General features: G+C 46.8%; 1 protein-coding gene across 1 annotated transcript in view; it reads right to left on the bottom strand.

Moving 5' to 3' along the window:
* Positions 1-27,461, bottom strand: part of GRIK4 (glutamate ionotropic receptor kainate type subunit 4) — a 344,872-nt gene that overhangs the window by 183,355 nt on the left and 134,056 nt on the right. The window contains exon 2 of the mRNA XM_068988252.1: positions 11,595-11,759. Coding sequence (XP_068844353.1) covers positions 11,595-11,759 — 165 coding nt within the window. The remainder of the gene's footprint in view (positions 1-11,594; positions 11,760-27,461) is intronic.

The raw sequence follows: 27,461 nt of genomic DNA, 5'->3' as shown, positions 1-27,461 counted from the left end.
GATTGCCTTGACCAGGGGACACTACATGATGCTCTTTTTTCCTTCTCTCTACTTTCTAATATAAATGGGCATGTATTCCTTTCATAACTCATCGTTATAAAAAATAAAATTTCATTATCAAAACACGTCTTCCAATGAACAAGTAAAAGCCAGACAGGTCTGATCTCCTCAAGATATGACCCTTCTAGCCCTTTCTCCCATCACGTCTCCTCTCATTTCACACAAGCTTACCTGGCTCACACTCTGCAGTTTCTTACCTGAGCCTGTTCCAAGCTGTTCTCTCTAACTAGACCAGCAGTCTTAACCCTGCTGCCTGAGATCTATGGGCAGAAGTCAGTGGTCTGTGAACATTTGGTGGAAGAAAAATGGCATTATTTTCTCTAACCCCTAACTGAAATTTAGCATCCCCTTCAATTTGGAATAGAGGCCATAAACCACAGTATATTAACAGTAACTGTGACTCTGTCATTGATAGACATCACAAGTGTTTTCAGATCATATTATAGTATTGCAGAGATCTTGAAATACCATTCATATTCATAATTACTTCGAAATTACATTAGTAGTTAGGCCTGATCCTAGGTCTGGCTATTCAGTACATTAATAAAGAAATATGTATATTTATATATCACTATCAAAATATTTTAATTGCATGTCTGTCACAGGAAAGAGAGTGGAGCTCAAAAGCATGCGTCACATTCCAGGTCATGTCAGAGACCCTGGGACAGCTGCCAAGTGTGGGTTCCTGGCTTCGCACAGGAGAGAATCCAAGAGCGAACCACAGTAAACTGAAAGTTTTACTCACAGAGGAAACGGGCAGAGTGGGGGCCATCTCAGAAGGCAAGAGAGGCTCCAGGGTAAGGGGTGGTCAGTTTTTATCGGGGTGGGTAATTTCATAGGCTAATGAGTGGGAGGAGCATTCCAGCTATTTGGGGGATGCAAGGGTGGTCAGTCGCATCCGACTCTGCAGCCCTATTGACTGTAGCCACCAGGCTCCTTTGTCCGTGGGATTTTCCTGACAAACATACTGGAGTGGGTTGCCATTTCCTTTTCCAGGGTTTCTTCCTGACCCAGGGATGGAACTTACACCTTCTACATCTCCTGCATAGCCACTGAGGAAGACCGATTTGGGGGAAGGGATGGGATTAGGGAAGGGGTGGGGATTTTCGGAAATTGGACCACTGCCCACTTTTTGACCTTTTGTAGTTGTCCTTGGAGCCACCATGGTGCCTGGGATGTGTAAATTAGCTTCTGAATGTTACAATAAGCATATACTGAGGCTCAAGGTCAAGTGGAAGGCTGCTCCTCTGCTATCTTAAATCTAGTTCATTCTAATCAGTTTATGTAGTGTCCTCGAGCTACATCATTCTTTTAAAGGTGCCCTGCCCCTTTCCTGTCTCATTTCCATATAATTGTTTCCCCTCCTTATCCTATCTATGCAATTCTATTTGTTTAAAAACACTTTTCTGAGAAGGAGTACTTTAGCACCTGTAAACTACCATGGTCTATGTCTTCTCTTGCCCTTCTGTATGGAAAACTCCTACTGATCCTCCAGTGCCCAGCTCAGCTCTTGCCCATAGGCAAGAAAGCACCACTCCCTCTCGATATTCACATCCCACTGTGGTTCTGAGTCAGCTCTATGCTGGAAAGATCAATTTCCCTGTTCTCTAAATTCCTGGCCTGCTTCTGCCCCAAGCTAGGTTTTTTCGCCACGTCTCAATACAGAGAAAAGTGAAAATGAAGCCGCTCAGTCTTATCTGACTCTTTGTGACCCCATGGACTGTAGCCCACCAGGCTCCTCCATCCATGGAATTTCCCAGGCCAGAGTACTGGCGTGGGTTGCCATTTCCTTCTCCAGGGGATCTTCCTGACCCAGGGATCAAACCCGGGTCTCCTGCATTGCAGGCAAATGCTTTTACTGTCTGAGCCACCAGGTAAACCCCAATACGAAGAAGCTTCTCCTAAAAAAATTTATTAGAGAAAGTCACATCCTTTATTCTCAGTTTCAAAATCCCAAAAGCTCTTACAGTGGATGGTATCATCAAACTCATTTAGCAGCAAAATCTGATCTATATAGATAGATGTGAAGAAGATATTTATAATATGTGACTATCTGAATGTAAGTATGCATTTGATTTTGAGAGTGGGGTTCAGCCCCAAGCCCCATCTGAAATGCTATTTAATGTATAGTATAAGCAGGACATGACCTTTATAGAACCTGAAAGATTCTGAAATCTAAACACATCTGGTCTCGAGGGTCTGGGGACCTGTGCCTTTGTGAGTGTCCATCTCCCATTTCCCACCGCATCTGAAACTCCTTGAAGGTAGGGGTCACAGCTATTCAGTCCTGGCAAAAAGGAATTACTCAATAGATGCTTGCTCCACTGAATCAAAATGATCCAAAATGAGTGCAATGAAAGTGAATTATCATCTTCCCAGCAGCTGGAGCCTGGGGAGTTCCTGGGACCTGGGAACGGTTCTTTCATTCCCTATGAAGGATGCCTGCTTGGTAGAAATGAAAATTAGTTATAGATGACCTCGGCTCTAAAACTTCCTGAACCCCAATGCTGCAGGCCCCGGTCATCCCGTGAGGATCTCTGAGCAGTCTGAGGGATGGAAGGGAGGGAGGGGCACTCTCCTTCTGCCTCCCAGGGAGCACTGGAGATGTGAGTGATGTTGCCATGGCAACCAAGTTTCCCAGCCAGCAGAGGAGTTGGAAGGCAACTGCCAGAGCAGCTGCAGGAATAAAACACCACGATGAGGTGCTGTGAAGGGGGAAACTTCCTCCCCTGCAGACACCAGCTCAGGCTCGGATGCGAAGCCTCCTCGACACCTGGGCTGGACCAGAGGAGCTGATGGGAACTTAACCGTCTCTGAGTCTTCACAGGGAGGGGAAGGGTCTGGCTGTGATGCATATGGTCCAGAGTAGTTACTCACAGGCTCACTAACTTCAAGCCCTCCAGGGAAGGGGTAACCTCCTGGGTGGGGACGAGAGAACTGGGGCCTTGTCACTTACAGTACGGTGCTCTCGGAGCTCCTGTGATAAATTATCAGGGCCATGGGGAGCTGAGAGCAACGTGGAGCAGAGGCTGGGAGAGCTCACATAAAAACACTTTAGGGCGCTGAAGCCCGAGTGGAGCGGTAGGGCAAGGCATCTCTGTGTGCCTGGTCATGTTGTGCACTGAGCCCAAAGCAGAACTCCGACCGTCCAAGCGAGACAAACAACCACCACCATCAGCACCAAGGACCGTCTGTCTCCTCCTTGTGCCAGAGCCTCCAGAGCACGGTCCACTCTCAGCCCTGTGAATGGACCAGGACCTAAAAGGATGGCCTTGCTGACTTCCAAGCCGAGAGGGGAAATGAGAGGGTGGAGTGCCAGGTCTCTGCACCTTCGTGCCCCAGGATGGATACCTCCCTGGTCAGAGTGACCCAGAGTATCTGAGATCTCAAAACTGCCACTGGCTGTCACAGGGATGAAATGAACAACATGGGGAATATAGTCAATAATAATGTAACATCTTTGTACGGTGACAGATGGTAACTAGACTTATCATGGCGATCATTTTGTAATACATAGAAATATCAAATCACTGTGATACACAGCAGCAAACAACAGTGTTGCAGGTCAATTATCTTTCAAACACAAACAAACCAGCTCATAGGAAAGAAATTAGATTTGTGCTCACTAGAGGTAGGGAGTGCTCGGAGGGGCAATTAGATGAAGACTGTCAAAAGGTACAAACTTCTAGTTATAAAAAGCTAGGCAGGCAAAGGACATGATTAGTATAATTAACACTGCTATATGTTCTATATGAAAGTCCAGAAAGTAAATCCTAAGAGTTCTCATCACAAGGACAAATTTTTTCTATTTCTTCAATTTTGTATCTATGTGAGATGATGGATATTCACTAACTTTACTGTGATAACCATTTCATGATATGTTCAGTCCAGTTTAGTCACTCAGTCGTGTCCAACTCTTTGCGACCCCATGAATCGCAGCACCCCAGGCCTCCCTGTCCATCACCAACTCCAAGAGTTCACCCAAAGTCATGTCTGTCAAGTCAGTGATGCCATCCAGCCATCTCATCCTCTGTCGTCCCCTTCTCCTCCCGCCCTCAATCCCTCCCAGCATCAGAGTCTTTTCCAATGAGTCAACTCTTCACATGAGGTGGCCAGAGTACTGGAGTTTCAGTTTCAGCATCATTCCTTCCAAAGAACACCCAGGACTGATCTCCTTTAGAATGGACTGGTTTGACCTCCTTGCAGTCCAAGGGACTCTCAAGAGTCTTCTCCAGCACCACAGTTCCAAAGCATCAATTCTTCGGCGCTCACCTTTCTTCACAGCCCACCTCCCACATCCATATATGACCACTGGAAAAACCATAGCCTTGACTAGACAGACCTTTGCTGGCAAAGTAATGTCTCTGCTTTTAAATATGCTATCTAGGTTGGCCATAACTTTTCTTCCAAGGAGTAAACGTCTTTTAATTTCATGGCTGCAATCACCACCTGCAGTGATTTTGGAGCCCAAAAACATAAAGTCTGACACTGTTTCCACTGTTTCCCCATCTATTTCCCATGAAGTGATGGGACCAGATGCCATGATCTTCGTTTTCTGAATGCTGAGCTTTAAGCCAACTTTTTCACTCTCCTCTTTCACTTTCATCAAGAGGCTTTTGAGTTCCTCTTCACTTTCTGCCATAAGGGTGGTGTCATCTGCATATCTGAGGTTATTGACATTTCTCCCAGCAATCTTGATTCCAGCTTGTGCTTCTTCCAGCCCAGCGTTTCTCACCATTATGTTGTATACCTTGAACTTATACAGTGCAGTATGTCAGTTATATCTCAATAAAACTGGAAGGAAAAGAAACACCTGCCTTTGGCTCCTGTCACCAGTGATGTATCATTCAAAGCCTCAGCCCTAGATCACCACAGAAGCAGCAACACCATTTATAGGGACTTCACACATGCAAGCACCAGGGACCCCAAAGCCTTACAATCATCCCATGAAGGAGGGGTTACATTACTAGTTCTATTACTGATAATACTACTAATAGGTGAAATTTATCAAGAGTTCACCTGACTCCTGGCACTGCTCTAAGTGTTCTAAGTGCATCATCTCAGTCCTTGCAGCAACCTTGTGAAGTGAGAACTCATAGTATTCCCATTTTACAAATGGGGAGTCCAAGGCTCAGATGATAATTCTGTGATGGTGGTAAACCCAAGATTAGGATCTTGATCACTGTTCTACACTGCTTTCCAGTCCCCATTGCCACAGCCCCCACAAACACTCTGTTTTAGTCAGGCCCAGCTATCATTGTGCCCCAAAGTACCCCATTTTTTTTTCCTGCCTCAAGCATACTATTAAGCCTTCTGTGTGGATGCCCTCTTCCCTTTGCCTCACCTGTCAATCATTCCAAAGCCTGGCCCAGAGGCCTTACCTGACCACCCAGCCCCATCTGTGACCTATTTCTGAACTCCCTCTGCTCTTCTCTGAGCCACTCCCTGGCAAGCCCACAGCAGAGCTACTGAGATTTATGTCACTTTTCAGATGTGTGGTCTCAGCTGTCCTCTGGGAAAGACCAGTTTTCCCCTTCTGTAAAAGGAGGCAGTGGAGCCAGGTGATTTCTTCAGTTCAGTCACTCAGTCGTGTCTGACTTTTTGCGACTCCATGGACTGCAGCATGCCAGGCTTCCCTGTCCATCACCAACTCCTGGAGCTTGCTCAAACTCATGTCCATCGAGTCGGTGATGCCATGCAACCATAACCTCCTCCGCTGTCCCCCTTTCCTCCTGATTTCTCAGCACTGTAATTCAATGTGTCTCTGAGTCCCTATTATGTATATGTGATGTGGGCAGCTGAGGAAAGGGGAGCAGGGAATACTTGTCGAATGACACATCGCTATTTGGATGCCTTCTCTTCTGGCTTCTCACCTTCTCCCTTATGCTGACTTGGAGTCTTTCTAGTTAGCCCTGTTGCCAAAATATTGGCTCTCTGTGCACCAACGCCAAACAGAAACACCGGGGCAGAGTTATAGAGGAGAAGGAAAGAGTGCCTTTATTTCTTTGCCACGCAAAGAGGGAGCACCAGAGGCTAATGCCTCAATAACTATGGCCCCCTCTCTGGGTAACAGGGAGAGGTTATCCAGTCAGGCAGGAGTATGCAATAAGGATCAAGGCAGTAACAGTCTTGCATTCTTCTTTCTTCTTCAAAGTTTCAAAAGAGTGGGATTGCTGACAAGATTAGGGTATGTGCAGGGTCTTAGGAGGTCCAGTCTACTCATTGGAAAAGACCTTGATGCTGGGAAAGATTGAGAGCAAAAGGAGAAGGGCGTGGCAGAGGATGAGCTGGTTGGAGAGCATCACTTGAGGGACATGAATCTTTGCAAACTCTGGGAGATAGAAGAGCCTGGAGTGCTGCAGTCGAGTTCAGGTCAGTTCAGCTCAGTCATTAGGTCGTGCCTGACTCTCTGCAACCCCATGGACTGCCGCACACCCGGCTTCCCTGTCCTTCACCATCTCCCAGAGTTTGCTCAAACTCATGTCCATTGACTCAGTGAGGCCATCCAACCATCTCATCCTCTATCGTCCCCTCTCCTGCTGCCTTCAATCTCTCCCAGCATCAGGGTCTTTTCCAGTGGAGTCGCAGAGAGTCAGACACGACGTAGTGACTGAACAACAACAGGTGGTTTCCTGCCTGCTCCTCTCCTGAAGAGCAACTGTTGTGCCCTTTGGAACTCAGAGGTCATGGAGGCTGGAGTCTTGCCTATGAGAAATGAGGGGCAGAAAGGCTTCCATGCCCAGGAGCCCCACAGGGCCCTGCTCGGCATCAGCCCTTACTTACTAGAAACAGCTCTGGATTGCTGGAGGTCATGCACGTGGAGCCTTTGAGAAGCTCAGAAGCCTGTGCAGGAGGGGCAGCCAGGCAGCCGGAACCTCACGCTCTCTGCCCATCACTGGGGCCTCGGGGGGCCTGAGAACCAGGCACCTCTGGGTTTCCAGGGGAAACGGTGTGGACAGCTGATAGCATGCTTGGCCTCACAGGGACAAACCCAGGCAGAGGTGAGGGGCTGACAGGAAGCCTCTTGCTTTCAGCTCTGCAGTAAATTAAACCTCAAACTGGCTCTGACAGTGGTAGGCACGGTGCCTCCGGGTGTCTGGGTGATAAGGGGGTGGCGCTTAGTTAAGCTCTAATATGTTCGCCACAGGAGACTCAGGGGTCTATAGGAACAGAGCAGGGCGAGGCCTGTGGGAGCTGCCTGCACAAGAAAGGCCGAGATGAAGATAAGATACGGGAGGAAGCAGGGAAGGGACAGGTGGGCCAGGAGGTGACCTGATAGGTCTTGTCCAGCCCTCTTATTTCAGATCTGTGGGCCGCGCAGAGGGAGCCGGGAAATCAAACATCAAGAAGCCCGAGGCGATGATGGTGGCCAGGCAGAGAAGTGGAGGGGATCAGATGTGGGTCTGAGGGAGCTTTATAGGTGACCTTCACTTTAGATAAACTCACTGCATGAAAATCTATGTGAGCCAGATAGAAGCGAGGTGGTTTGCTACTTGTATCTTTCCAGTGTCCGAGTGAGTGAAAGTGTTAGCCACTCGGTTGTGTCCGACTCTGCGATCCCATGGACTGTAGCCCACCAGGCTCTTCTGTCCATGGCATTCTCCAGGCAAGAATACTGCAGTTAGCATCCATTCCCTTCTCCAGGGAACCCAGGTTGTTATTGATTAACACCCCATGTGATACTTTCCACCTCCCAGTCTCCCTTTCAACCATCAAATGAGAAGGCTGAACTCCACACCCCAGCATCTTCAGTTTTACACTTCATCATCTTTGATGCTGAAATTGCCATTGCTTCTCTTGATGACATACCTGCCCTAAGTGTGACTCATTATTTGTGCAGTTTTTGAAACTTGCCTATTGCCAAAAGCAGGCACAAGGGTACCCTGTAGGATTGCTACCATCTTCACTTAACCCAGAGCCTCTGCTTTCTACAACCAAGAATGTCATCACTAGAATCTCTTTCATCTCCCTAAAGTGGCGTCCCCAGGCATAGGGTGACAGATGTGAGGTTGGGTGAGGGGGGGGGTGGGGGTTGGTCAGGGCCTCAGAGCCACTCAAATAGATTTAAATTAACAATGCAAATCAGCCCCTAGCCCAGGGGAGACACCACCACCAGGAGACTGAGCAGTAGCTGGCTCTGGGCAGCATATCGTGACTTCCAAAGGCTCAGAACTGTCGGATGCATCAACCCAGAAAAAGGGAAAGAGAGTGGAATATTCAATTATGATCGAGGCCCCAGGAGGCACCTGACGTTAAGGCAGGCCATGTGAAAGGAGGCTGGGAGGTAGACTGGGCTGCCTGGGAGGGATGGCTGAACTCTGAGACAGAGGAGAGAGAGGGGTGATGGTAAGAGGTAGAGGAAGCCAAATCCAAGGGGGCGGGGGCATAAGGGATGTGTGGAGAGAATAGTGAAAGTGTTAGTTGCTCAGCTGTGTTCAGTTTGGTGACTCTCCTGGACTGTGTAGCTTGCCAGGCCCCTCTGTCCATGGAATTCTCCAGGCAAGAATACTGGAGTGGGTAGCCATTTCCTTCTCCAGGGGATCTTCCCAACCAAGAGATCAAACCCGGGTCTCACGCATTGTGGGCAGATTCTTTACCGTCTGAGCCACCAGAGAAGCCCGTGGAGAGAATAACCCAACAACAAAATCCACAGCTGCCACTTCCTAACTCCTTGGTATGTGTAGGTGCTAATGAACTCACCTGCACTGTCCCCTGTTGTGCTCCTAATGACCCTAGGAGGTGTTATCACCGAGGCACAAAATGGTTAAACAGCCTGTCCACAGTCACACAGCTCATAGGTAACACAGCCAGGTCAGTCTGATCATCCTACGCTGTCCCACAGTCTCTCCAAGTAGGGATAGCAGAGCTGTTCATCCTGGGATGCGGCCTCCTTCCAAACTCCTTCCCCAGCCCCACCACTGACCAGCGGTCCCGCCCCACCATGCTTCAGCTAAAAGTGCTAATCCACCATCCTCTCTTCCCCTTACTGAGGGAGGGGAAAGTGGGGCTGGAAGCTTTCTATGAACTATCTGGGTGGTATTTAAAATCCATTGTGGGGGAGCAGTTTTGGCTTTAGATGAAAAGCCTTTGGGGTAGAAAGATCCAAAAGCCCTCTTTTCTAACAAATGCTAATCACGCCTCAAACACAGTGAGATACCAAAGCTGAACCAAGGGCCACTTGTTAGTAAAATACTTAGTGCCTAAAAGAAGGGCATTAGAAAGATGCTCCAAAGCTCTGTATCACGGATTAAAGATATGTTTCCTTTATTCCCCTGATTCCTCTGGTTTAATATTTTAGATGTATTGACTCTGCTAAGCCCGGATCATTGGGAGAAGAAATTTACATCTGCTAATGACCCCCATCCTCAGAGGGCAATCCGCGCTTTCTGTTCTGCAGGGGATGCTTTCTGTTCTGCAGGGGAAAGTCTGAAGAACCAAAGAAGAAGAGGGAGCTGTTTTTTTTCCCAAAGAACAGACTATGAGAACTATCTAGAAATCTGGATTCTTGTCTGAGACCTGCCCTCCTGGACAAAAAAAAAACACACCAAAGTATAGACAGGACCAGGAGGTTCACAGGAAGTCATTGCTGGTATTTCCACTTTCCTTTGGAAGATCCTGAGAAACCTGAATCTTCCTTTCACTGTACTAGAGTTTAACCTCTGTGATAACTGGAATTTCCATCTGTGCCTTACCCCCAATGTCTAGGACAGAGTACAGCAGGCACCCTCTAAATAGGTATTGACTGACTGAGTGAATAAATGAATGACAGTTCCAAGTACCTGTTCCCCTAAGCTTCCTTCTGGAGGAATCTGTGTCCACAGATCTCACTGGCCTCAACAACTGCTTCATATGATAGGAATCCACCCTCAGTTTTTAGAGTGGACTCTCTCCCCAAAAGTAGATCTCAGGTCAGCTGGGCAATGTCCGTGGCTTGTGAGACCAGCCAAGAGAAACTGGACCAATGAGATCTTCTGCCTTGGAACTCCAAACCAAGAGGCACGGGGGGTGGGGGGGGAGCTGCACACTGAAGACAGACTGTAAGCACCTGAGGGCAGGGACCCTCTCTACCTTGTTTCCTGCATTGCCCCCAACACAGGATATCCCGAGTTAGGCCCGAAATGGAGCTAATGTTCAGTAAAAGTTTCCCAAATGGGTAAACAAACTGTAAACTGGCATCATCATGGCACATGATGAATGAGCCAGGGAAACGAAAGTGCCAGAAGGAGCAGAGCATGGATCTGATACAGCAGGAGCATTCCAGAAGCTGCGACACAGAGAGCCACTGCCTCCCTCCCTCCCTGACCTCTTTGGATCCATACAGTATCCTCTTGATTGTACCTAAGCTAATGTAAATACGTTTCTTCTGCAATATTAATAGTCCAGATTAGAGCATCACTGGGCCCACATGCCAAAGACCACATGTCTGACATACCCACGTAAGCAAGTTGTTCTTTGGTTTGGTTTGGTTTTGCCATTGACTGTCACTAAAGGTTGATATGGACGGGAAAGGAAGAGATGGGACTTCCAGAGGCTTAAGGAACAAAGGCTATCATTTCTCTGGGCTGAGGGGCTCCCCTCCTTCCCTCTATACTGGAGCAGTTCATCTACAGCTAAGCTACAAGCCATCACCCCACTAACCTGGAAGCTCATCTTGTTAAGCTGTCTAGATAATACCAGCAACACGCCAGAGAAGTGCAGGGGAGGTGGGACAGGCAAGACCCTGGGCTGGCAAGGCTATGACGCGAGTTCAGGGTCTAGGACTTGCATCTGACTACCTCTGGCGCTGAGCGAGTTATCCAAAGTCTTTGAGCCTCAGTTTCTTGGTAAAGTTGGAATAACAACACTTAACTTTCTGGTTGCTGGAAGAATTAAAAGCAGTGCCCAGCACATAGGAGGGGCTCCATTAGTGTGACTGGAGTGATCTACTACGTACGTCTTTAAAGCACTGCAACTCACAGAGACCTTTCCTATTTTGCAAGTCATTTAAATCTCACAATGACTTGCAAAGGAGAGCCTAGCATTCCCATCTTACAGATGAAGAAACTGAGGTTTAAAAGAATCACTGACTTGTCCAAGGTTATCCTCAAGAGCGAGTGGCCGAACTCCAGCCCAAGTCTCAGCTTCTTCTACAACACTGCCTTTGGCACAAGAAATCAAGACAGGAAGGAAACATGTGTCACACTCTGCTTCCCTGGGGCTGGCCAGCTCTCTCCTTTCTTAGCACTGCACAAGGTTTCATTTAGGGATATGCACACACAATGTCCAGAAGATGAATGAATCGATACATGAAGGAATGAATGAGTGGGTAAAATGAAGGAATTAATACATTTCCTCTCTCAACGCTACCCTACGTATGATTTACAACAAAGCCTGGGATCTTGTTCAGACTAAGCCCTCAGGGCCTCCGGGCACACGGCTCTCTTCCTCTCTCGGGAGTCCCTGCATCGTAGGTCTGCCGACGGGCGCGGCTCACACCACCAGCCCCTCCTCTGCCAGCGGGGGAAGCCGAGGGCAGCCCTGCCCGCTCTACGTACTGGTTTCTGCCGTCTCGTACTCGCTGTCTCTGAGAAGCTCAAAGATGTCCACTTCGACCTTGGCCTTGCCCAGCCTCTCGGGAGCGCGGTTGATGCGGTTCTTGGCCAGGGTGATGGACAGCCGCTCCCCTCTGCTGCACTCCATGGGGTCATCCAAGATAGCGGCTGTGGGCAGGCAACCACATGGACACAGTTGGTACCCTCTACCGTTACCCTCCTCTGCTCCAGTCTCCCCCCCACTGCCACCTTCCACCTCCACCCTGCCATCCTCAAAACTGTCCAAAAGCAAGTCCTCTACCTGCTAAGGGTCTAGGCTTGAAGTCTGGTGTAGCATGAACTCTAAAGGGACTAACCACTTCAAGAACCCTGCAATATCACGTTAGGCCACCAGGGGTCCTACCTGTACGAGGCCCCTAGGTTCGGGAGTAGCGATACCCTTGGATACAGGCTTACATGCACACACGGGCACACCGCTGCAAAAGAAGGCAGATGGTGGCTCTGCTTTGAAAATAGTACTTCTGCGCATACGAGAAACTGTCCTCGAGGTCATACAGGGTTGAAGGAGGCCAGGTTTGAGAGGGAGAGCTGTGGTATCAAAGAGCAGCTGGAGGTCCTGCTGACCTCTGGCTCTCCATGCTCAGACACAGATGAGACATGTCACCCAGGAAGTAGTTTCTATGAACTTCTTTCCTCACTGGGCAGGGATAGTATCAATAAGAAAACCCCACAGGGTTGGTGTGAGAATTCGGTAAGACAATGTATATAAGTGGCACACCACTGAAATTTAATCCTCGCGACTTAATCAAGGTGAATGATTGGAGTGGCGTGGTACCAACAGCTGCCCAACTTCTGGAAGCAGTAGTCAGTATATGTGTATTAAGAATATGTGTCAACCTGAGTTCAAATCCCAGCCCTGCCCTGTGTTAGCTATGGGGCCTGTTTCCTCACTTGTAAAATGGGGAGAGAGCCTATTCTTTGGGCTACAATGACGATGACAAGGATAATATGTGTGAAGTGCTCAGCGCAGAATTTGGTGCATGAAAAACAATAAATCTAGCCATTGATATCATTCACTGTCTCAGTAGAGGAAGTTCCACAATTGAAAATCTCTACATCAAAACTTGTACACAGAAGGGTGGGTGGAGGGATAAATTCAGGCATTGGGATTAACATATATACCCTATATAAAATAGGTAACCAACAAGGACCTACTGTGTAGCGCAGGGAGCTAAACTCAGTAGTGTGTAGTACTGAGGGAAAGGAATCTGAAAATGACTATATGTGTATATATGTAACTGAACTGCTGTGCTGTAACACCTGAAACTAACACGGTATTATAAATCAACTGTACGTCAATTTTTTAAAGTTAAAATAAATCATAAAAGTAGTTACTCTGTCTAAATATAAAGAAACTTGTATGCAAATGTTCCAAGCAGCATTATTCATAATAGTCAAGAAGTGGGGACACTCATCCATCAGCTGATGAGTAGACGAACAGAAAAGCAGTATATCGTTACAATGGAGTATCATGACAGAAAATAAAAAAGGATAAAGTGTGATGTATGCCACACCATGGATGAACCCTGGAAACATGCTCAGTGAAAGAGACCAGACGCAAAAGACCACATGTTAAAAGACACCCTTTATATGAAATGTCCAGGACGGGTGAACCCACCGAGACAGAACGTAGACTAGTTGTGGCCCAGTTGTGGCAGTGGTGGTGGGGAGGCTAGGGGGAAGGAGAGTGACTGCTAATGCATACTGTGTTTTTTTTCTGGGGCAGGGGGGGCATGTGACAAAAATGTCCTAACATTGATCACGGAGATGGCTGCACAACCCTGTGAATATACTAAAAGCCACTGAATTGTATACTTTAAATGGGTGAGTTGTGTGCTATATGAATTATATCTCAATATGAAGCTGTTACAAGAATAAAAAGAGAAAGATAGAGCTTATCTCACCGAGGTTGAAGCCTCAGAAGAGCAACACAGAGAATCAAGCCAAATAGATTTCGCTGAAGTGAGGCCCCCGGAATCCCTGTGGCTGGTGTGAGCAGAGACCCAGGTTTTGTGCTGTCTTTTCTGTATAAAACTCCCCTGTTTCCCTCTTGTGACCCATTTTCCAAACCAAAACCAGGACACAGAATATGACAAAGCAATTTTTTTCCAGATTTGTGGGTTTATTTATAGGCACAGCCTTATTGAGCAATACAAATTAGACTTCGTTTACAGTGGTTGGTAATACATGGGGCGACAGAGGTGACTTCCTAGAACTCGGCAATGAACTTCTGTGAGTCAAGTGGCAAAGTCCATGCACACCTGAGAGAGTGGCCAACGGACCTTACATGTACGATTGATGAGCCCAGGGACAGCTAAAGTTCCTAGCCAGGTTACCTTAGGGGAGCAAGATCAGAATGAGATTATTATTTATGAAGAAGAAACCTGGACAATTACATTGAGCTGTCCCAGGAAGAAGACTCTGGGAGTAGAAGGGAAGTAGGGCAGCCCAGAGCAGTAGTTCTCGATGGTGTTCTTTGGAGGGCCCCTGGGTTCCTTCAAGAAGGGGTTCATGGAGGTCTCTCGCCTCACATCAGCTGCAATTAATACAACCTCCACATCTGCCAGTTTTAGATATTGGAGTTCCACAAAAGACGTGATGTGGGGAAAAAAAGGTTTCACTGTTAAAAATGTCATAGAAACCATTAGCCCAGACCTAGTGCATAGAAAAGAAACACCTAAAAAAATCTCAGGAACTGGCAATGCCGTTTCCTGGGAAAGAGGTATGGGTCCATGGCATGAATCCAAAGCTAACAGGGACACATTTATCCGGTGACCACTTTAGGGTAAGTCCTAGTGGACACAGTCTCACTTACTGTCTCTGAGAATTCCATGAGAGTGTGTTTTCGATGTTGTTCTCATTTGGAGATGAAAAAAATCCCAAAACAGATCACAGAAGGCAAGCAACCTTCCCTCATTCACAGGGCTGGTGAGTACAGAGGAGGGAGGGGATCCCAGGTGGGTCTCATATGGACCCTGTGCCCCTTAACCATAGGGCACGTTCCTTCTAACGAAACTTGTCTTCCCGGGGATTTGCTGCTGAGAAGCAGTGGTCTAGGCAGGTGTGTCTTAGCTCACACGGCTATAAGAAAACACCAGAGAGTGGGTGGTATTTATTTCCCACCCACTTTTCTTTTTCCCATCTTTTCTTTTTTTAAAAACATGTGTGCTATGGACTGAAATATGGTCCCCCCACCGCCCCAGTTCATTTCTTAAAGCCTGAATCCTCAATGTGATTGCATTTAGAGATACGATCTTTAAAAGGTAATTAAACTTAAAAGAGGTTATAGGGTTGGGGTCTGATCTGACATGATTAATACCCTTAGAGAAGGCTCCTTCTCCCACCCCAAAGCCAGGAAGCAGGCTGTCATGAGGAACTGACCCTGCTGGAATCTTGACCTCAGACTTGCGAACTTGAGAAATAAATGCCTGTTGTTGAAGCCACCCAGTCTATAGTGTTTTATTATGGCATCCCAACCTGACATAGACAGTGTGTTAATATAAACCCTGATGTGCAGGACACCAGCCAGCCATGTGACACCACACAGTGAACTCACACAGGGTCACAGGACACTTTGAGACAGAAGGGTCTCGGCCGGGGAGGGGAAGAGGGCATATGGAAACTGGACACTGAGGGGCACACGAGAGCCCCTTGGCAGGAGGCACTCAGGACCCGTCCTCAGAGGCACCTGGCAGGTTCTCACCAGCTCACTAAGATCCACAACCCAGCTCTCTCTTCCCAACTCCCATGCCTTCCTGGGCACCAGTGTTCATTAGGTTTTAGGTTTTAGACAATGATTAATTTCTGACTGGGAACCACCTCAAATGGGTGGTTGGCTGGCGTCAAGTATTACTGGGAGTAGAAGAATTAGGATGACAAGAACCAGACTCCCAGGCTGTGGGCAGCAAGACGAGTACATGCTCAGGCCTTCTTGGGACAGCAGAGGAACACGTCTGCAGCAGGCATTACCGAGCGGCACACTTGCTGTCCACCTGTCGCCTGAGGGGCCTGGGGGTGAAGGAGAACAGCTGGTCCGGGACTGAACTGGTAGCCGCTGCTCCTGACCTTCATCCCCAGGCCTGGCCTGCAGCTGGGCCAGGAGGCTGAGTCCCCAGCCGCCACCCAAGGAGGATCCCCATCATCTGGTACATCCTCCATCCCTGGGCACTGCTCTGCAGCTACAGTAAGATTAGGGGTGGAGGGAGGGTCTGGCTCTGCAGCAAAGGCCAAGCTGATTGGGGAGACACAATCAGGGGTCAGGCCCCCTTTCCAGCCGTGTTGCTGTTGTTTAGTCACCAAGTCATGTCTGACTCTGGACTGTAGCCCGCCAGGCTCGTCTGTCCATGGGATTTCCCAGGCAAGTATACTGGAATAGGTTGCCATTTTTATTTCCAAGGGATCTTCCTGACCCAGGGATTGAACCCATGTTTCCTGCATTGGCAGGCAGACTCCTTACCACTGAGCCACCAGGGAAGCCTTTTCCAGCCATGGGGACTGTGTAATGACTCTTCAAACCCACATGGACTCAGCATGACTCCTTCCGGCCCAGGGAGCCAAGACCCGTCACATTTCCACTGGCCTTTCTCCCCACAACCGAGAGCTTTACCCTCTGCTAGCATCTCTGAGTTCTAAGGAAAGGGCGGCCTCCTGGCCCTGCCACCTGCACCCAAGTGCCCTGCCATGTTCCGGGCCCATGCCTACATCCACTCTGGAGAGGATGCCTCCCCCAGCGGGCTGGCAGGCCAGGGCTGCCCCCTGCAGCGCTTTCCTACTCAGCCCAGTGGGTGTGGCCTCCCACGAGGGGAGGGCACATGATCCCTGACCCTCTCAAAGCCCTTAAACCTCCCCATTGTCTGAAGGGTTGGTCCCAATACAGTGTCTAGGATGGCATCGAATCCTCCACACCTTTCTACCTGCAGCACCCCTCCCACTCCCACAGTGACAGTGCCTCTGTGCTAGGACCTGGGCTGGCCTGTTATGGTCCTTCCTCCAAGCCTCTGCTGACACGGGCCCTGTCCCTTATTCCCCCTCTCCCTACTAGACCCACCTCAGACCACCTCTTTCAAGAAGTCTCCCCTGGGGACTTCCCAGGTGGTCCAGGGGTTAAGACTCCTCACTTCCAATACAGTGGGCACGGGTCTGATCCCTGGTTATGGAACCAAAGGCCCACATGCCATGCAGTGCAGCCAAGAAATAAATAACAGGGCTCCCCTGGTGGCTTGGTAGTAAAGAATCTGCCTGCCAGTGCAGGAGACATGGGTTCGATTCCTGGTCCAGAAGGATCCTTAGTTGCCGAGGAGCAACTAAGCCTGTGCACCACAACTACTGAGTCTGTGCTCTAGAGCTGGTGCTTTGCAACAAGAGAAGCCACGGCGGTGAGAATCCCGTGCACTGCAACTAGAGAAAAGCCCTCACAGCAAGAAGACTCAGCACAGCCAAAAATAAATGAATAAATAAAAGTATTTTTTAAAAAGAAACAAATAATAAATTAATTTTTTAAGAGAAAAATGAGTCTCTCCTGACTCCCCAGCCTGCTGCTCTCCTTGGATTTCCACACACTACCTTGGAGGGGTATTTATCTTTCCATTTCTATCTGTGAGCTTCCTCATCAAGCTTGTACCTTAAAAGCCCAGAACTAAAAACAGAAAAGCCCAGAGCTATCCTTTCTTCTTTTGAAACTCCCCAGATTCCTCATCCCACATCAATCCCCTCTTCTTAGAACTCCCACAGAAACTTCTCTGTACCTTTCCTCACAGAGTAACCACTTCTGACTTTCTATTATGTATCATGCCTATTTGTCCATCTTTTCTCCTATAGACGGTTGGCTCCCTGAGGGTGAAGGCCATGCTTGATTCATCTCTGCAACTGTGCAATTCCAGACTCACACATGCATGGAGTCCTTAATGAATGGTACTGAGTGAATAAATAATGCAAGGCCACTGTTTTTTCATGCCCTACAGCCAGGAGCAGACATTGGGCTGGGAGTAGTAGGCATTAGACGAGGTATGGACTGGACACAGCTCCTATACCCGGGCTTCCAGGATGGAGGACCCATACAGAGCCCTCCTCCCTGGGACTAGGGCTCTCCTGCTCTCTGCTCACCTGTGTCCATCAGAACGGGGCTTGTCCTCCCTCCACAACTTCTCAGCAGCCCACAAATGACCCCTCAGATTGAAAAATCAGACTCCTTAATCCCTTGGTTCTTCCAGATCGTCTGGTGAAGAATTCAAAAAGCTTTGATACTCTTACCTCTTTGAGGTGGGAATAAAGAGATTTTACTAGAGTCTTTATAGGCAATATCTATAACACACCTATATCTGTTAGAACTGCGTACTAGCAGGAAGAGGAGGACTTGTGAGCCTCCAGGGAACCAGCTGACTTTGCTCCAGAGCCAAGCGTCGGGCTGCTTGTCCCCAGGGGCCCCGGCCCACCTCCACCATCACTCATCGGGTACATCTCACTCCTTGTGTCTTCCCAGCACCCTTTGTTTCACCCTCGTTGGTCTCACTTATCCCTCTGGCTGGTGGCAATGGCACCACTGTGCAGGCTGCTCCCACCACAAACTCACACCCTGCCCCTCACTGGGGGGACAACACGGCACCATCGCCCTTGTCCTCTCACACTACAGGCTATCTGTTTCTCGGATGGCACCACAGACGGGGCAGAAACAATAGAACTTGATTTTTCCCCCAGTTCTGGAAGCTAGAAGTTCAAGATCAAGGTGTCAGCAGGTTTGGTTTCATTTTGAGGCCCCTCTCCTTGGCTTGCAGACGGTCGGTCGTCTTCTCCTTACATAGTCACTTGGTCTTTTCACTGCACGAGTCTGGGGTCTGTGTCTTAATCTCTACTTAAAAGGGCATCAGTCATGTCGGCTTGGGCCCCACCCATAGGACCTCACTTTTGAAGATTCCCTGGAGAAGGGAATGGCAATCCACTCTAATATTCTTGCCTGGATAATCCCTTGGACAGAGGAGCCTCTCGGGCTACAGTCCATGGGGTCACAAAGAGTTGGACAAGACTAAGAAACTAACACCTCTTTAAGGACCCTACGTCCAAATATAGTCACACGCTGAAGTACTGAGTACTGGGGTGTTAATATAAGAATTCGAGGGGGGTATACAATTCAGGCCAGAACATGGGCCTTCAGGTAGAGCCGCTGCCTATTCTCAGCTCCTCACGTTCACCCCACTGGCTCGCTAAGCCGAGGCCTCTCTCAGTGAACCCCTCAATCTTGTGCCCCCACCTCTTTCCCTCGGACTCAGATGTGGGGAGTCTTGTGCTAGGAGACCCCCCACCCGCCCACCTCTCTGTCTCACCACGCTTCCCTGCTCTTCTTTATCTTTCAGTGTCTTTCCCAGATCCCATCATTCCTCTCCACTAAAACATGGCTAGGGGACTTTCCTGGTGGTCTGGTGGTTAAGACTCTGTGCTCCCAAGGAAGGGGGCCTGGATTCAATCCATGTCAGGAAACTAGATCCCACATGCCACAACTAAAGATCCTTTGTGCCACAACTAAGACCCGGTGCGACCAAGTAAATAAATATGTTTAATGATCAATTAATTAAATAAGACATGGCCAGAGCCCTCCTTTCCCATCCAGACCCCCCTGACTACATGGACCTAGCAGGTCACCCCGCCCTCCTTTCACTCCACCTTCAACTTCAGCCAGGCTTCTCCAGTGATTACTCAAAGTTTGCTACTCATTCCACATTTTTCTTGACCCCTCATACTCTCCCTTCTGTCCCCACCACCCCATTCAAACTGTACCCACAAAGTAAATAACCCTCAAGAGCCATTTCTGCAAAACTGGTGGGCACAGTTGATTCCTGGTCTAATTCAGTCCTGAGTGGCATGACTGTATCTGCCACGTGCAGTTCAAAGAGCATCGTGTGTATCACCTCACTTAATTCTCAAACAACTCTACGACTTACTGTCCTACTGAGAAAGGGGATGTTGAGCAACTTGCCCAAGATTGTGCGTGCATGCGTGCTAAGCCACTTCAGTCGTGTCTGACTCTGCAACCCTATGGACTGTAGACCACTAGGCTCCTCTGTGCATGGGAATCTCCAGGCAAGAATACTCCAGTGCTTTGCCATTTCCTCCTCCTCACCCAGCTCCTTACATCAGACAGTACAGTCCATGAGCTGCCAGACTGCATCATCAGGCTGCCTCCAGGATTCTCTGCATCTGAGGGTCCTGAGGGTTCTTTTTTGGCTGAGCCCTTCAGCTTCCATGGCTTCCAGAACATAAGGTCCCTGGGTCGAAATTTCCTCCCACTTCCCTGCCCATTCTCTCAAGGTACACATCTCTTGCCTGCCCTTAAAATACCAGGGAACCCCAGGGATCTACAGAGCGCTCTTCTTGCCTCACTCCCATGGGCTTCCTAAATGATTCCACTTACAGGCTCCTCCACAGGGATGCTTGACTTATGTCCACTTGCCCAGCAATCCCAGATGTCTGACATCTCAGACTTGGTAAGACCCACACTAAAAGCCCCTCCTCCCTCTTGTATTCTCACTGCTACACTCCTGAGCTCAGTTAACGGTTGCACCAGCTACCCAGGCATCATGCCTTCACCCCAATCCCTCAACTCCCGGTTGCTTTTGAATATCCCTCCTCAATATCTCTCGAATCACTGCTTTTCTCTCTGGTCTCAGCTCTGCTGTTCTAGTTCAGTTCTTTCATTTCAACGATATCACTGCAACCTTTTAACTCTCACTTTTTATTTTTAATGTTTTAATTTTATTTTTTTTATTGAAGTATAGTTGTTTTACAATGTTGTGCCTCCAGAGCCTTAACCACCACCCAGCACTCCTCAATCACTCCCACACACAGCTGTCAGTGATCCTTTTAAGGTGCAAACCCCAGCTTTTAGCTTCCAATTTCCAAACAAATGACTTACTTGATATGGCAGACAAGAGCAGGCTCTAGCTCTCCAGTCTTATACTTCGCTTCTCTGTTCATCCATCTCTACCTTTTAGAAATATTGAACCACCTAACTCTCACAGCACCATCTGGTACACACACACAAACACAGGTGCACACACATGCACACACAGGCACACACAGGTACACACACAGGCACACACACAGAGCTGCCCCATGCCCCCATACTTTTGCTCAGTCTCCTCCGCCTCCTGCCTCCTCACCTTTGCTCACTCACCACTCTTACTTAGAATGAACCCTCAGCTCGGACCTCCGCTCCTTCTGGAAGGCTTCTCTGAACACAAAGGTTGATTAAGTGTTTCAACTATGTACATGTATAGAATCCCATGGATCTTAAACTCTAATTAACACTTTAGTCTTTAACTTCCACTTCATTCATTTTCTTCTGTAGCCAGTGCCTGGCACCTTGCCTGATAACACTTTTAAATGTTTGAGTAAAATTTGTTTTGCCGTTTGAAGAACTAGAGTTGCAAAAGAGTCAGGCATGACTTAGCGACTAAACAACAACAATGCCTACTTCTACTCTTCCATCAGAATTACCATTCTGAAAAATACCTGTGTGGACACATATTTTAACAAAGATGCAGTGAAAAAATGGTCTGTTCAACAAATGGGGCTGGAACAAATGGATATGCATGAGTTTAAAAAAACAACTTCAAACCATGTCTTACATATGGAATAAACCCTCTCTCATACTATATACAAAAATTAACACAAAATAGTGAAAGCTATATAGTCAAAGCTATGATTTTTCCAGTAGTCATGTATGAATGTAGAGTTGCACCATAAAGAAGGCTGAGTGCCAAAGAACCGATGCTTTCAAACTATGGCGTTGGAGAAGACTTGAGAGTCCCTTGGACTGCAAGGAGATCAAACCAGTCAATCCTAAAAGGACTCAACCCTGAATATTCATTGGAAGGACTGATGCTGAAGCTGAAGCTCCAATACTTTGGTCAGCTGATGAGAAGAGCCGACTCATTAGCAAAGACTCTGATGCCGGGAAAGATTGAAGGCAGGAGGAGAAGGTGCTGATAGAGGATAAGATGGTTGGATGGCATCACCAACTCAAAAGCCATGAGTTTGAGCAAGCTCTGGGAGATGGTGAAGGACAGGGAAGCCTGGCATGTTGCAGTCCATGGGGTCACAAAGAGTTGGACATGACTCAGTTACTGAATAGCAACAAAACAGAAAAAATAAATCATAGACTTAGAATTATAAAACTTCTAGGAGAAAATCTTTGTAACCTTGAATTAGAAAAACATTTTTTAGATGTGACACTAGAAGCAAAACCAACAAATTAAAAATGGAAAACTGAACTTTATGAAAATTTAAAATGTCTGCTCCTCAAAAGACACTGTTAGTAGAACAAAAAGATAAGCCACAGACTGGGAGAAAATATTATATGCAAAGCATACACCTGATAAAAGACTTGTGTCTAGAATATACAAAGAACTCTCAAAACCCAGTAAGAAACCAAACAACCCAATTTTTAAAGATGAGCAAAAGATCCCTTTTCAACAGACACTCCAACAAAGACGTTACATAGGTGGCAAATAGCCTGTGAAACATACAAACATCACTAATCACTGAGGAAATACAAAGTACAACCGTAATAGGATATTGTTAGAGATCCATTAGCATAGCTAAAACCTAAAAGCTCAACTGAACCAACTTGGTGAGGAGAAACTGAACCTCGCCTATGCTACTGATGAGGCTAGAAATGGGGTATGAAAGTGAAAGTGTTAGTTGCTCAGTCATGTCTGACTCTGCAACCCCCTGGACTATAGCCTGCCAGGCTTCTCTGTCCATGGAATTCTCCAGGCAAGAATACTGGAGTGTGTAGCCATTCCCTTCTACAGGGGATCTTCCTAACTCAAGGGTTGAACCCAGATCTCCTGCATTGCAGGTGGATAATTTACTGTCTGAGCCACCAGGGAAGCCCATAGCCACCCAGAAAATCATCTGTCAGTTTCTTAAGAAGTTAAAGATACACCTACTGCGTGATTTGGCCATTCCACTCATAGATATGTACCCAAAAGAAAAGAAAGCATGCTTTTACACAAACATATGTACACAAATGTTCATAATTACTTGATCCAGAACAAAGACTGGAAACAGCCATCATCAGGTGAATGAATAAACCAACTGTGGTCTATCCATACAATGAAATACTGCTTAGCAATAAAATGGAAGGAAAGAAGCCAGACCAAAAAAAGCTGACATACTGTATATTTCCATTTTTATGTATTTCTAGAAAACACACACAAATCTGTAGTGCAGAAAGCAGATCAGTGGTGGCCTGGGGATGGGGTTGGGGCTGGGGTAGAAAGGAACAGAGTGAGGAATTATAACACGGCTCCAGGAAACTTTTTGGGGGTGTTGAAAAAATTTATTATCTTGATTGTCTTTATTATCTTGCAGTTCAACCATAAAGAAGAACAAAAAATATCATTTGCAGCAACACAGATGGACCTGGAGGTTGTCAAACTGGGTGAAGTCAGTCGGACAAAGACAAATTCCATATGATATTGCTTATATGTGGAACCTTAAAGAGGGTTCAAATGAACTCGTCTATAAAACACAAACAGTTACAGATGTAGAAAACAAATTTACAGTTATCAGGGGTTAAGGGGAAGGGGGGATAAATTGGGAGACTGGGATCGACATATACACACGACTATACATAAAATTGTTGTTTTTGTTTAGTCACTATGTTGTATCTGACTTTCTTGTGACCCCTTGGGACTGTAGCTCACCAGGCTCCTCTGATCATGGGACTTCTCAGGCAAGAATACTGCAGTGAGTTGCTATTTCCTTATCCAGGGGATCTTCCCAACTCAGGGATTGAACCCGTCTTCTGCATTGGCAGGCCGATTCTTAACCACTGAACCACCAGGAAAGCCCATATATAAAACAGATAACTCATAAGGACCTACTGCATAGCAGAGGGAACTCTACTCAATACTCTGTAATGGCCTGAATGCGAAAATAACCTAAAAACAAGTAGATGTATATGTATATGCATGTATATGTACAACTGATTCAATTTGCTGCACACCTGAAACTAATACAATATTATAAATCAGCTCAGTTCAGTCGCTCAGTCGTGTCCGACTCTTTGCGACCCCATGAATTGCAGCACGCCAGGCCTCCCTGTCCATCACCAACTCCCAGAGTTCACTCAGACTCACATCCATCGAGTCAGTGATGCCATCCAGCCATCTCATCCTCTGTCATCCCCTTCTCTTGCTGCCCCCAATCCCTCCCAGCATCAGAGTCTTTTCCAGTGAGTCAACTCTTCGCATGAGGTGGCCAGAGTACTGGAGTTTCAGCTTCAGCATCACTCCTTCCAAAGAAATCCCAGGGCTGATCTCCTTTAGAATGCACTGGTTGGATCTCCTTGCAATCCAAGGGATTCTCAAGAGTCTTCTCCAACACCACAGTTCAAAAGCATCAATTCTTCGGTGCTCAGCCTTCTTCACAGTCCAACTCTCATATCGATACATGACCACAGGGAAAATCATAGCCTTGACTAGACAGACCTTAGTCAGCAAAGTAATGTCTCAGCTTTTGAATATGCTATCTAGTTTGGTCATAACTTTTCTTCCAAGGAGTAAGCGTCTTTTAATTTCATGGCTGCAATCACCATCTGCAGTGATTTTGGAGCCCCAAAAAATAAAGTCTGACACTGTTTCCACTGTTTCCCCATCTATTTCCCATGAAGTGATGTGACCAGATGCCATGATCTTCATTTTCTGACTGTTGAGCTTTAAGCCAACTTTTTTACTCTCCACTTTCACTTTCATCAAGAGGCTTTTTAGTTCCTCTTCACTTTCTGCCATAGGGGTGGTGTCATCTGCATATCTGAGGTTATTGATATTTCTCCCGGCAATCTTGATTCCAGCTTGTGCTTCTTCCAGTCCAGTGTTTCTCATGATGTACTCTGCATATAAGTTAAATAAGCAGGGTGACAATATACAGCCTTGACATACTCCTTTCCCTATTTGGAACCAGTCTGTTGTTCCATGTCCAGTTCTAACTGTTGCTTCCTGACCTGCATGCAGATTTCTCAAGAGGCAGGTCAGGTGGTCTGGGATTCCCATCTCTTAGAATTTTCCACAGTTTATTGTGATGCACACAGTCAAAGGCTTTGGCATAGTCAATAAAGCAGAAATAGATGTTTTTCTGGAACTCTCTTGCTTTTTCCATGATCCACTGGATGTTGGCAATTTGATCTCTGGTTCCTCTGCCTTTTCTAAAACCAGCTTGAACATCAGGAAGTTCACAGTTCACGTATTGCTGAAGCCTGGCTTGGAGAATTTTGAGCATTACTTTACTAGCATGTGAGATGAGTGCAATTGTGCAGTAGTTTGAGCATTCTTTGGCATTGCCTTTCTTAGGGATTGGGATGAAAACTGACCTTTTCCAGTCCTGTGGCCACTGCTGAGTTTTCCAAATTTTCTGGCATATTGAGTGCAGCACTTTCACAGCATCATCTTTCAGGATTTGAAACAGCTCAACTGGAATTCCATCACCTCCACTAGCTTTATTCGTAGCGATGCTTTCTAAGGCCCACTTGACTTCACATTCCAGCATGTCTGGGTCTAGATGAGTGATCACACCATCGTGATTATCTGGGTCATGAAGATCTTTTTTGTACAGTTCTTCTGTGTATTCTTGCCACCTCTTCTTAATATCTTCTGCTTCTGTTAGGTCCATACCATTCCTGTCCTTTATCAAGCACATCTTTGCATGAAATGTTCCCTTGGTATCTCTAATTTTCTTGAAGAGATCTCTAGTCTTTCCCATTCTGTTCTTTTCCTCTATTTCTTTGCATTGATCACTGAAGAAGGCTTTCTTATCTCTTCTTGCTGCTCTTTGGAATTCTGCATTCAGATGCTTATATCTTTCCTTTTCTCCTTTGCTTTTCACTTCTCTTCTTTTCATAGCTATATGTAAGGCCTTCTCAGACAGTCATTTTGCTTTTTTGCATTTCTTTTCCATGGGGATGGTCTTGATCCCTGTCTCCTGTACAATGTCATGAACCTCATTCCATAGTTCATCAGGCACTCTATCTATCAGATCTAGGCCCTTAAGTCGACTTCTCACTTCCACTGTATAATCATAAGGGATTTGATTTAGGTCATACCTGAATGGTCTAGAGGTTTCCCCTACTTTCTTCAATTTAAGTCTGAATTTGGTAATAAGGAGTTCATGATCTGAGCCACAGTCAGCTCCTGGTCTTGTTTTTGTTGACTGTATAGAGCTTCTCCATCTTTGGCTGCAAAGAATATAATCAACCTGATTTCGGTGTTGACCATCTGGTGATGTCCATGTGTAGAGTCTTCTCTTGTGTTGCTGGAAGAGAGTGTTTGCTATGACCAATGCATTTTCTTGGCAAAACTCTATTAGTCTTTGCCCTGCTTCATTCCGCATTCCAAGGCCAAATTTGCCTGTTTCTCCACATGTTTCTTGACTTCCTACTTTTGCATTCCAGTCCCCTATAATGAAAAGGACATCTTTTTTGGGTGTTAATTCTAAAAGGTTTTGTAGGTCTTCATAGAACCGTTCAACTTCAGAATGTGGTCCACTGGAGAAGGGAATGGCAAACCACTTCAGTATTCTTGCCTTGAGAACCCCATGAACAGTATGAAAAGGCAAAATGATAGGATACTGAAAGAGGAACTCCCCAGGTCAGTAGGTGCCCAACACGCTACTGGAGATCAGTAGAGAAATAACTCCAGAAAGAATGAAGGGATGGAGCCAAAGCAAAAACAATACCCAGCTGTGGATGTGACTGGTGATAGAAGCAAAGTCCAATGCTGTAAAGAACAGTATTGCATAGGAACCTGGAATGTCAGGTCCATGAATCAAGGCAAATTGGAAGTGGTCAAACAAGAGATGGCAAGAGTGAACGTTGACATTCTAGGAATCAGCAAACTAAAATGGACTGGAATGGGTGAATTTAACTCAGATGACCATTATATTTACTACTTTGGGCAGGAATCCCTCAGAAGAAATGGAGTAGCCATCATGGTCAACAAAAGAGTCCGAAATTCAGTAGTTGGATGCAATCTCAAAAACGACAGAATGATCTCTGTTCGTTTCCAAGGCAAACCATTCAATATCACAGTAATCCAAGTCTATGCCCCAACCAGTAACGTTGAAGAAGCTGAAGTTGAACAGTTCTATTATAAATCAACTGTACTCCAATAAAGTCAAAAATTTACATGCAGTTTATTGTCTGTAAATTATGCCTCAATTTTTAAAAGATGCTTTTATGAAGAAAATACTACTATTCCTCTGGTTCTTCTCTGACTTCTCCTTCCCCTCCTCTGCACCTCAGCAAATGAAGCATCCTACACTTGGCGGTCTACACCTACTGCCTCCAATTTCTCTGCATCTGCTCCATCCTGAGCTGCCACCATCTCTAGAGTCACCCTCAGAAATCATCAAGGTTCTCCTTCCTTGGATTTTAGAGTTTTGTAGCTCTCTGAGGTATCTGTGACTGGACCCTTCTCCTTGGCATCATCTTTCAATATCTGTGATATTACACCATGTTGATTCATACTCTGATCTCCTTCCTGCATGCTCAGTCACGTCCCGCTCTTTGGGACCCCATGGGCTGTTAGCTGGCCAGGTTTCTCCGTCCATGTGATTCTCCAGGAAAGAATACTGGAATGAGCTGCCATGCCCTTCTCCAGGGGATATTCCTGACCCAGGGATCAAACCCACATCTCTTATGCCTACTGTATTGGCAGGTGGGTTCTTTACCACTAGCATCACCTGGGAAGCCTAAAAGCAAATGACCACCACACAATGGTATGTGACTGACAAAATCATATTACATTCCAGCCGTAAAGC

This window comes from Capricornis sumatraensis, chromosome 16 (genome assembly GCF_032405125.1).
Source record: "Capricornis sumatraensis isolate serow.1 chromosome 16, serow.2, whole genome shotgun sequence".
NCBI classification, from domain to species: domain Eukaryota; kingdom Metazoa; phylum Chordata; class Mammalia; order Artiodactyla; family Bovidae; genus Capricornis; species Capricornis sumatraensis.
Note: the sequence above shows the minus strand (reverse complement) of the source record. Positions and strands in the feature narration are given on the sequence as shown.